The sequence below is a fragment of the Neltuma alba genome, unplaced genomic scaffold (assembly GCF_004799145.2).
Source record: "Neltuma alba isolate B1F8T4 unplaced genomic scaffold, ASM479914v2 tig00013612_pilon, whole genome shotgun sequence".
NCBI lineage: Eukaryota > Viridiplantae > Streptophyta > Magnoliopsida > Fabales > Fabaceae > Neltuma > Neltuma alba.
This window is the reverse complement of record NW_021637802.1, coordinates 1-11,607: the sequence shown is the minus strand read 5'-3', so window position 1 is coordinate 11,607 and position 11,607 is coordinate 1. Positions and strand designations below refer to the sequence as shown.

At 33.1% G+C, this 11,607-nt stretch overlaps 1 protein-coding gene and 1 pseudogene across 1 annotated transcript; both read right to left on the bottom strand.

Annotated features, from left to right (window-relative positions):
* Positions 1-253: 253 nt before the first annotated feature.
* Positions 254-1,590, bottom strand: LOC114738534 (shikimate O-hydroxycinnamoyltransferase-like; annotated as a pseudogene).
* A 4,845-nt stretch (positions 1,591-6,435) lies between these two features.
* On the bottom strand, positions 6,436-7,341 carry LOC114738538 (shikimate O-hydroxycinnamoyltransferase-like). The gene has a single exon (XM_028926607.1). The coding sequence runs from the start codon at positions 7,261-7,263 to the stop codon at positions 6,649-6,651; it is 615 nt and encodes a 204-aa protein (XP_028782440.1). The 5' UTR covers positions 7,264-7,341; the 3' UTR covers positions 6,436-6,648.
* Between the last annotated feature and the right edge of the window lie 4,266 nt (positions 7,342-11,607).

Genomic DNA, 11,607 nt, shown 5'->3' with positions numbered 1-11,607 from the left:
CTTGAACCTCTCATTTCTGCCTATCATGTTCTCCTGGAGAAGCACGAGACAGAGTTCCCAGCAACCTGACTGTTAAATCATTCTAAAGTACGCCAGTTTTCCTCTAGTTTGACACACAAGTTCCTGGGAGAAAAAAAAACAAGAAGAAGGAAAACTAGTCAACAAACGAGTTGATGCAGGTATATAAAAATTGAAATCATGAAACGAACATTCATTTAACAACATATCAGCCAAACACAGTCGACACATCGTATACTATAAGGAACCTGCGAATTTGAACTGTCTCAGATAAATATTCAACAGTCTTGTCAGAATGAAACAAACTTAAGAGAGTGTACAGATTATTACACTAATGAATTGTTCACAAAGTCTAAATTATGCATAAGGTTCATTAAGTATCCAAGGGAGAAAAAAGAAGAAAAGGAATTAAATGTGATATAACAATTCCTGAAACACTTTCATGTGGTCAGGCTGGAGAGCAATGGCGACAGACAAGCTACCATCATTTGATGAACTTGGTATTATAAAAGACAGTCCCTCGTACGCAATGCCACCAGGTCCCATGAAAATAGGCCTTCCCCACCCAAAATCAGCATCATGTATTGGCAGCCTAACCCAACTGGTAATCCCAAGATTTGGTCACTTGAAAGTATGAGCCCACGAACAAGAGCTTTAAGATCAGGTTGAAGCTCTAGATAGTCCAAAGCCGACCTCAGATACTCATTGTCCATTCTCACCAAAGCATTGTGAATTTTGCTCGCAGCATACCAAGTAGGCTTTGACATGAGATCACCAGCAATAGCCATTGGTGTGGCTGTGAATATCACATTTCCAAAGTAACCTTCTGGTAGCTCTGGCTTCAATCTAGACCTTCCATCAGTAGCAATGTGCAGTTTGGTTTCTTGATCATGGGGTAAGCCACGTGCCTTGCACACGTTTTTCCACACATGGCCAGCCAACATCTCATAGGAGCTATAATTGATTGTGTTGCCATTTTCTTTGGACTTGGATTTCAGAAGGTTCAGGTGGCCACGAGTCATTTTGAAAATAGACACTGCAGCTGGCGGTGCTGGGTCTGCGCCTGGTTTTGTGGGTGATGGTGGCAAGGAGGAGGGAGTGATCATGGCCGGAGGGGGTTTGTATTCGATGTGATCGAAAACCGGCCGAGGAGGGTCCTGAGCTCGAAGAAGGGTCCGGTCGATGAAGGGACGAAGTGTAAGATCATGGCCACGAGCTATGTCTGACCATGTATTGACGAAGCGCAGACCTGAACATCCATCTGCTACATGATGCTGCATACCTACTCCAAGTGACGCCCCTCCACATTTGAAATATGTTATCTAAAAAAAAATAAACATGTGAGCAAGATTTTAGTTTGCATTATAAAGATGGATTTAGAATATTGATCCTATCTTGCTACGTGACTGGAATTAAATTTGAATTTGAAGTCTAACTTTGAATATGGACAGTGTGTAAAAGTTAAAAAAAAAAATGTCGGACTCGGACAAGGAAGGAGGGCGCAAGCTGAACTTGGACTCCTTTCTCACTGTATACTGTGCATGATGAAGGGTCCCCAGAGCCAGAAGCCATCCCATTGACCTTTTTAGGACATACAAGTTACAAAACAAAGACACGTTCTACCATGGACAAATAAAAAAGAATAAAACTGTATCTAACACCCTAACATTATAGATGTATCTAATATTCTAATTTTATTTTCTAAATAAATCTAGTACCATGATTTTATTTATAGTGCATCTAATACACTGATGTTATTTTTTTAAATAAAGTATCTAACACCTTAAACTATAAATAAAATTAGGGTGTTGGATGCAAATTAAAATATAAAAAAGAATATAACAATATTTGACACTGTAACATTATTTTATAGGTGCATCTAATACCCTGATTGTATTTTCTAAATGCATCTAGCATCATGATTTTATTTATGGTGCATCTAATACATTGATTTTATTTTTTTAAATAAAGCATCTAACACTCTAAATTATAAATAAGATTAGGGTTATGGATGTAAACTAAAATAATAATATAAGGGTGTTGAATGCACTAAAAATAATATTAGAGTACCTGATGCACCATAAATAAGATTAGAGTATTGAATACAACTGAAAAATAAGATCAAGGTGGTTGAAAAATAAGATTTTAGTTTGCATCTCAAGAGCATTTGAATTTAGAATCCCTTCAAGGGCCCAAACCTGCGGGCGGCAAGCAGCACCATATCTTATCATAAAAATAAATTAGATGGACGTTTGGGCCAAATTAACTTATTTGGTTCCAGTTTATTAAATTCGATAAAGAGCTGGTAGTTTTTTTTCCTAAACAAATATTAAAATAAAATGATTTCTGATGAGAAGATAAGTTAGAGTGCAATAGGACAGAAGGTATAATTACATAATCTAGAGAAATATTCATCATCAGGCACCACACATAAATACATAAACTTTCTTTGAGCCCATCAGTGATTATTTTAACAGAATTTAAAAATAAATATTTTTTTCTAGGCACAATTGTCCGCATGTTATAGTGGCTGAGCTGGGATATGTTAAGCTTTTTAGATTTAAATAGATCTTGGAGTTGTCTTTCTACCACAATGACTTAAACCAATTTGATAGGAATTTTTTTAATACTCCTCTGGTCTCAAATATAAGACCTACTTTGTAATATAAATAATATAAGACCTATTTTGTAGTGTAAATATGGGACTTTTTCTATTATAGTATCATCTCTCTATTACCTTTTTTTCCCTCCCTGCACTTTTTTTTTTTTTTGTCTAGGCTTGTACTTCTTTTGAGTTTCAAGAGCCTTAGGTATATGTTGTAACTGTGTTTCTAGCATAATGACTTCAATTTGATAAGACTTCCTTTAACATAATATACATAATAAAACCTAACTGACTAATTTAAAGAGATTAAAGAAGTTAGTTAAGTTAGTCATTTGTAGTAAATAGATGTTGTCTTCTCTAAAATGATCTTATTAATCATGTGTATTTGAATTACAAATCGATAGTAACTCCTTAACATATATGCAACTACTATAAGGATTATTTGAGGGCAAAATGAAAAAATATTAGAGATAAAGTAAACTAAAGTCTTATATTTAGGATCAAATTAAAAGTCAAACTAGCTCTTATATTAAGCACCGGAGGTAGTATAACAGCTATTTTAACTAATTTGAGTAGATTAAGAAAATTAATTAAGTTAGTTATTTATAACAAACATGTGTTGTCTCCACTAAAATGCCTTTGCTAATCATGTACATTAGTTAGAACTATGATTTGATAAAACACTTAATATGTGTAGCTACTACAAGGACTATATAGACAAATATGAGAGACAAAATAAATTAAAATTTTATATTTAAAACTAAATTAAATTTTAAATTAGTTATATACTACTACCTCCGATCCTTAATATAAGATCACGTTTGACTTTCATGTTGATCCTAAATATAAGACCCCAATCCATTTTATCTCTCATATTTACTCAATTTTTTCCAAGATAGTCCTTCTCATAATTATAGTTTTAGCTAACATACTTGATTAGTAATGATATTTTAGGAAAGACAACACTTATTTATTATAAATAACTAACTTAACTTCTTTCTTTAATTTCCTCAAATTAGTCAATTGGTTTTTATAATTAGAACCGAAGGTAGTATCAAAAGACTAGAAGTAATATCCTAATAGCACGCTATCTATGGCAACCGTAAACCAAAACAAGCACATTAAAAAAATCTCTTCGCTCGCATCTCTTCTCCTCAAATCAAATTACCTTCTGCCGTCCATTTCTTCTACTAAACATTCCCCCCTCCCCCATCTCTTCCCTTCTATTGAACATGACAACACCCAAATGGAGTTCTATATCCTGTTGGATTAGGGTTACAATAAAGCTTATTAGATAACAACACCACATGATGACTTTCTGTCGGCTTAACCATGATGTCCCCTTTTGTAGATGCTTCAAGAAGTATAGACTTTTATCAATCAACTCAATCCCGCTTGGCAAAAGTTAAGAGATTTTATAATTCAATTTAATAATATATATAATTTAATTATTGATTTTTAACAAAAATTTTATTCAACAATGTATAATAACTTAGTCTAATAAAAAGAGTTAGTTCATTACAATATGACGAATCAATATTTGATTTTTCTGTTAGGAAATTTGTCCACATTTAATACTCGATGATATTTTTTTATTAGAAAGGTAATTCATTAATCAAGAATATGTATAAGCACTACAAGTACAGAGGAACGGATTACAGAACAAAGTAAAAGGAGCTAACTACAATCAAGCAGCTAGAAACAACAAAGCTGATGCAAATGGTTACGAAAAAGTCTTTGCCTTGGTGACATGGTGGGAAAAAGAAATAGTCGCATTGGCTAGCTGATAGCTTTGGGTTCGCTCCTTGTTGAAAATGAGTGTATCACACGCATGCCATAGCTTCCAATATAACACTCCAAATATAACACATCATGTTTGACGGTACTTTAAACAGGTCTTCAATAAGAAAAATAGTTGTGCCTAATAAAAAAAATTGCATTCCTGTATTGGAGAATTTAACAATAATCCCTTGATTATCTTAAATTTTGTAAAATACTACAAGCACCAAAGGGGTCATATGCTGACTGCAAATTGTGTGTCAAGTTGTAGGAGCATCAGTTTTATCCTGAACCATGCAGCAGAGGATTCTTTTGTACGTTCCAGGAAAGAAAAGAAGGGAAAATCAAAAAGAAAATTCCTTTTATTTTTCTACACAGTGACAACTTTATTCCATGTGCCAATCACTGTCTTTCTTTACTGCGTGGGAAACTGTTACTGGTTGCCATCCATTTCTAATCACAATACCGCTAGCTTCTTTCCAAAAGAATCCAATGGTCTGTGAAAGTCCCTTCCAAATAGCTACTTTCCTCCTTACTTGTCCCCATTTCTTATTCCCCCTCATCAAGGAAGTACTTAAAATGGCTCAAAAAAAAAAAAAGACTTGCACTATTACATCACTAAATTAATTTCTTCTACCCTGGAAAATAAAAAACTAACATTATTACGCTACTAATTTTTGTTTAAAAAAATTAATGTCTTGGCATATATAAACCCATTAATTTGGGTATTTTTATATTTAGCACCTTACAGTATTTTTTAATAACATCTAATATTATAAAATAAATTCTCGTGCAAATTTAATTCTAAAGTGAAAAATACTTTAAAGTATTAAGTATACTAAAAATTACTTTAAAATATGAGGTAGTATTAAAAGAAAATACTTTAAATATTTGATGAACTAAAAATTAATTTAAAAATATTAAATGATACTTTGAAAGAGTGATCAACGTAGCCCTTTGATTCTCATCTCAAATTGTGTTGGGCCACAGAAACACCAAAGAATCAATCAGGTGCAAGTCACTGTCACTTGAGGAGTTGAGCCAACCTTTCTACTTCGTTCAAAGTAAAACAGGGGACCTATTTATGCACAGGCAAAGCACCCTAATTTCCTCGTCAAAACCTAAGATGGGGTCAACAATTCTTGTGCTGTTTCTTTTCGTTTCATTTGCTCGAGCCATTTCAACTTCAGATTTCCAGACATTTTCCGCTTCGGAAAGCAGAGCTTTAAACCACACCTATGTGCAGACGCAGGAATTTCTGGGTAACATTTGTTCTGCCTCTTCAACCACTTGCAATCCTATATTGTTTGTTTCCTGAATCTGTTGTTTGTTTCACTGTTTCAATGATAGAGGGATTATCGTATGGAAGCATGAAGGAGAAGAACAGGCTGGGCGAAAAAGTTGAGGGAAAGAAAATTGAGATATCTGATACTCTACGAAAAGCACATGGAAAGGGAGGAAGGGGATCACCTTCTGGTTCTGGTGGTGAAAATATTAATCGTCGTCCTCCCACTCGCAACTCTGCAACTTCATCATTACGAGCAACGTTTTTTTGGGGCTCAAGTTTAACTCTTTCTGTTGCAAGCTTTGCTTTGATATTCTTTTTCCTCTTCACTAATCCTTTGGGGTGTGTTCTAAAGGAAGAAATCTTGTAGTCATATGGTGATTTTTTTTTTTTTTGGGTTTATTGCTCCTATTGTTTGCGTCTTTCTTTTCATGATCCTAAACGGGCATCTTTGTTTGTCACCTAGCAATTTGATTCCCCTTTTTAAAATTACCAGAATTTTCTTATGGAAGTTGTAATCTTTCGGTATGGTAGGTGCTTGGACTTCTTATCTCTGCCTATCATGTACTCTTGAAGAAGCACAACACAGAGTTCCCAGCAACCTCGCTGTTGAATCATTCTAATTATAAAGTACAACAGTTTTCCTGTGATTTAATACACATGTTCCTGGAAAGAGCCAAAGAGAAAAACTAGTCAATAAACGAGTTGAGGTAGCTATAGAAAAATTGAAATCCGGAGGTGAACATTCATTAACAACACAGCAGCCAAAAACAGTCGACACATTGTATACTATGAGGAACTTGTGAATTGAAGCATCTCAGAAATTATAAATACTGAGCAGTCATGTCAGAACGAAATAAACTTAAGAGAGGTTACAGATTATTACACTTTACTGAATCGTTCACGGGTCTAAATTATGTATAAGGTTCATGAAGTGTCCAAAAAAAAGGAAGAAAAAGAATTATATGTCATATAACAATTCCTGAAACACTTTCATGTGGTCAGGCTGGAGAGCAATGGCAACAGACAAGCTACCATCATTTGATGAACTTGGTATTATAAAAGACAGTCCCTCGTACGCAATCCCACCTGGTCCCATGAAAATAGGCCTCCCCCACCCAAAATCAGCATCATGTATTGGCAGCCTAACCCAACTAGTGATCCCAAGATTTGGACACTTGAAAGTATGAGCCCCACGAACAAGAGCTTTAAGATCAGGTTGAAGCTCTAGGTAGTCCAAAGCCGACCTCAGATACTCATTGTCCATTCTCACCAAAGCATTATGAATTTTGCTCGCAGCATACCAAGTTGGCTTTGACATGAGATCACCAGCAATAGCCATTGGTGTGGCTGTGAATATCACATTTCCAAAGTAACCTTCTGGCAGCCCTGGCTTCAATCTAGACCTTCCATCAGTAGCAATGTACAGTTTGGTTTCTTGATCATGGGGTAAGCCACGTGCCTTGCACACGTTTTTCCACACATGGCCAGCCAACATCTCATAGGAGCTATAATTGATTGTGTTGCCATTTTCTTTGGACTTGGATTTCAGAAGGTTCAGGGGGTCACGAGTCATTTTGAAAATAGACACTGCAGCTGGCGGTGCTGGGTCTGCCCCTGGTTTTGTGGGTGATGGTGGCAAGGAGGAGGGAGTGATCATGGCCGGAGGGGGTTTGTATTCGATGTGATCGAAAACCGGCCGAGGAGGGTCCTGAGCTCGAAGAAGGGTCCGGTCGATGAAGGGCCGAAGGGTAAGATCATGGCCACGAGCTATGTCTGACCATGTATTGATGAAGCGCAGACCTGAACATCCATCTGCTACATGATGCTGCATACCTACTCCAAGTGACGCCCCTCCACATTTGAAATGTGTTATCTAAAAAAAAATAAACCTGTGAGCAAGATTTTAGTTTGCATTATAAAGATGGATTTAGAATATTGATCCTATCTTGCTACGTGACTGGAATTAAATTTGAATTTGAAGTCTAACTTTGAATATGGACACTTTGTAAAAGTTCAAAAAAAAGAAAAAGATGTAGGACAAGGAAGAAAGGCGCAAGCTGAACTTTGACTCCTTTCTCACTGTATACTAAAGCTGGGAAAACAAGCTAGCCCGGCCCTACAGGGCTGGCGGACTTACAAGGACCGGTCTTACAAAGCGAAAATTTTAAAAATACCCCAATTTGCTAGGTCCGGTCCTTAAGAAGACGAGCTCAAGGCTGGCCCACAAGCTTTCGATCTGTTTAAAAAAAATTTATTTTTTATATTTCTTACATGTTTTATCACAAAAAATGAAAACAAAATAATAAAATTACTAGTAAAAGACATAAATATGAATAAAACTAAGTCACAAATACAAAATATCATCATATATAAATATTCATCAATATACAAAAAATATAAAACATCCATTAGACATAACAAGTAAGTAACATTAACATCCAAAAGTTTCATTAAAAATAGACAAATGCTTTCACTAAAAAAAAAAAAAAAAGTAGACAAATACTATCATCACTATCATCAATTATAAGAATATTTGATTGCATTTCACTAATAGGCTTTTCTTAACTGCTAAAAATATCAATGATTTTTTCTTGATACTATTTAGCTATTTTGGATTTTAATATGTCTTCTTCTGTCTTTTTGAATTGAATTTTTTTGCTTACCAGTAAGTTTATTTAAAAGTATCAATGTTAAGTTTGTTTTAAAGGTTTCAACTTCGCAACCACTGGGGACTAATTCTGTATTGCCTACTTATTATCTCCAGTCTTAATTATAAAACCTCATTTATAGACTACAAACAAAATCTTATAATTAGAACTGGAGATAGTATTTTTTTCCTCAAGTTTTAATTGTGAAATCACTTTGATGCACAGTCTCGTGGGAAGTCTGAAATATCTTAGCACTTTGGATTGATCCTTAGTGTGCTTTTAATGAGCTAACTATGTCATCTTCTTTTTGCTTTTGTTCAAGATGGTATTCTTTGGTTTTGTCTAGCTCACTTGTCTAGCTCCATTTAAATATAGAGTAAAAATTTTGATATACTACCTCCGGTCCTTAATATAAGACCCTATTTGACTTTTATTTTGGTCCTAAATATAAGACCCCAATCCACTTGTCTCTCATATTTATGCATATTTTTTCCAAGATAATCCTTCTAATAATTAGTCCTAGCTAATATAGTTGATTGTAAGGATATTTTAGAAAAGACAATACCTATTTATTACAAAAACTAATTTAACTTCTTTCCTTAATCTCCTCAAATTAGTCAACGGGGTCTTATAATTAGGACCGGAAGTAGTAATTACCATAAAAAAAGTGTTAACTTATTATTAAAATTTATAACATATACAAATTGATATGAATCTATTGGTTCAATCATTAAAATTTTTGTTTTAATACGAGTATATATTTTTGTTTATTTTAATATATAACTGTTAGTTTAAATAAATACAAATTTGAAATTTGATTTAGTATATGTAGAATATATTTTTATTTATTTTAATATTATTAGAGACTAAAGCGTAGCTGACAGTGAGTGAAAGATTGAAAATAAAACTTAGAAAGGAAGAGTGTGTAAAATGTTAGGGACTTAGGTTAGGATCAAGGGAAAAAAATATAAATTAAAAAAAAATTACTGATAGTAAGTTTAAACGGGTTGGCCTTTTTAAGTCCAAGTTTTTTTTTGAAAACCTTAAATTATAAACTCGGCTCGCCCTCAACTTAAAATGGTTTTAAACGGGCCGACTCAATGGGCTTGACCTGTTTTCCCAACTCTATATACTGTGCATGATGAAGGGTCCCCAAAAGCTAGCCCATTGACCTTTTTGGGACATACAAATTACAAAACGACGACACATTCTACTATAGACAAATAAAAAGAATAAATATGTATCTAACGCCCTAACATTATAGATGTGTCTACTGTTCTAATTTTATTTTTCTAGATAAATCTAGTATCATGATTTTATTTATTGTGCATCTAACACACTGATGTTATTTTTTTTTAAATAAATATCTAACATCCTAAACTATAAATAAAATTAGGGTGTTGGATGTAAATTAAAATATAAAAAAGAATAAAACATATCTAATATTATTTTATAGGTGCATCTAATACCCTAATTGTATTTTCTAAATGCATCTAGCATCATGATTTATTTATGGTACATCTAACACACTGATGTTATTTTTTTAAATAAAACATCTAACACTCTAAATTATAAATAAGATTAGGGTTATGGATGTAAATTAAAATAATAATATAAGGGTGTTGAATGCACTAAAAATAATATTAGAGTACTTGATGCACCATAAATAAGATTAAAGTATTAAATATAATTGGAAAGGTTGATGTCATATAAAATATGCATGAATTGTTGCTAACAATATTTGTTTTTTCAAAAATAGTGTATGACAGGGTGGCCTCCACATTATTCTGAATAAATGTTTTTTATTGCCTTGTGAAATTTAGTGGGGGCATACAAATCGGAGCCATTCAAACCGTTTAATTTAGAAACTTTATTCCAACAGTCAAAATATATCTCCTATAGATGCATGCATGAAAATAATCTTGCCAATTCGTTGTTATTGAGATATCATGTTTGTAGAAGATATCTTTTATGGAGGGGAGATGATTTTGAGTAAAAATGGTAAAAGAGTTGGGATTTTAATTAGCGATGTATAAGGAGGATTATTCTTTCTCCTTCCGTCCCCTTACCTCCAAATCTCTCAAAGCAAAGAATAACAAAATTTAAAATGTTAAAATTTTTTTTTGGTGTTGTATTTTATACTTTTAACAACTCAAGAAAGATATTATACTTCCAATCCTTAATATAAGACCCTGTTTGACTTTTATTTTGGTCCTCAATATAAGATCTAAATCCATTTTGTCTCTCATACTTACTCAATTTTTTCCAAGATAATCCTTCTAATAATTATAGTTATAGTTAATATACTTGATTAGCAAGAATATTTTAGGAAAGATATCATCTATTTAGAACAACTACTACTCAACTTACTTCTTTAATCTTCTCAAATTAGTCAACTGGCTCTTATAATTAAGACCGGAGGTAAAATTCCTAACAAATGATAGACATATTATTAAGATAATGTTTCTTTATATGCTTTTTATACATCAAAGCGAATTAGAACACTTATATTTATTTATTACTATAGACATATTAATACGTGTGCCCCAACAAGTGAAGCTTATCATGTTTGGCAGGACAAGATGGCGACGTTAGGTGTGCAATATCAATATGATATTGGAAACGAGAATCTCAGAGTTGGAACATTTAGACCAAATAAAAGTGATTTTGAACAGGTAATTAAAAATTGTGTTTTCTAAAAGCATGCTATAGCCTATAAGTTCCAAAATAAAAATATTAATTATGAAAATACTTCTTTTCATGGGGAGGGATTTTAAACATAAAAGAGTTGTTTTTTATTTTAAAAATAGATATAATTTTATTTTTTGTAAAATAAATAGTAATACCCCGAAAAATCTCTCGAAAGAATCAAGAAATTGATGACTAATAAAAAAGAAGTGATTTTTAGTTTTGAAAGAATCCGGTAGGCTAATAAAATAAAAGGCCAAAGAAAAAAGGTAAGCAGCAAGTTTTTAACTTTTTATTGATGAATCATAATTTAATTTGAACCGAACACAACTGTTAACTTTATTTTTTAATGATTAAGTGTTCCATGGTCACGTTTATTAAAAACTTCTAGAAGCACAGTTCCCCAGCATTAAAAATGACTGCTAAACTATAATTTTTCAATGGCCTATATGCTATTATTTTGGTGGTCGTGGGCATATTTCAATAATGGTTATTAATATTATAATAATTATAACTACCATAGTCTCGTTTCCTAATGCGTTTAATTTAGCGAGCCAACTTAAAATCCTCCAACCTATAAC

Coding starts and splice junctions, on each gene's coding strand:
- LOC114738538 (XM_028926607.1), bottom strand. CDS start 7,263: ATGACTCGTGACCCCCTGAACCTTCTGAAATCCAAGTCCAAAGAAAAT.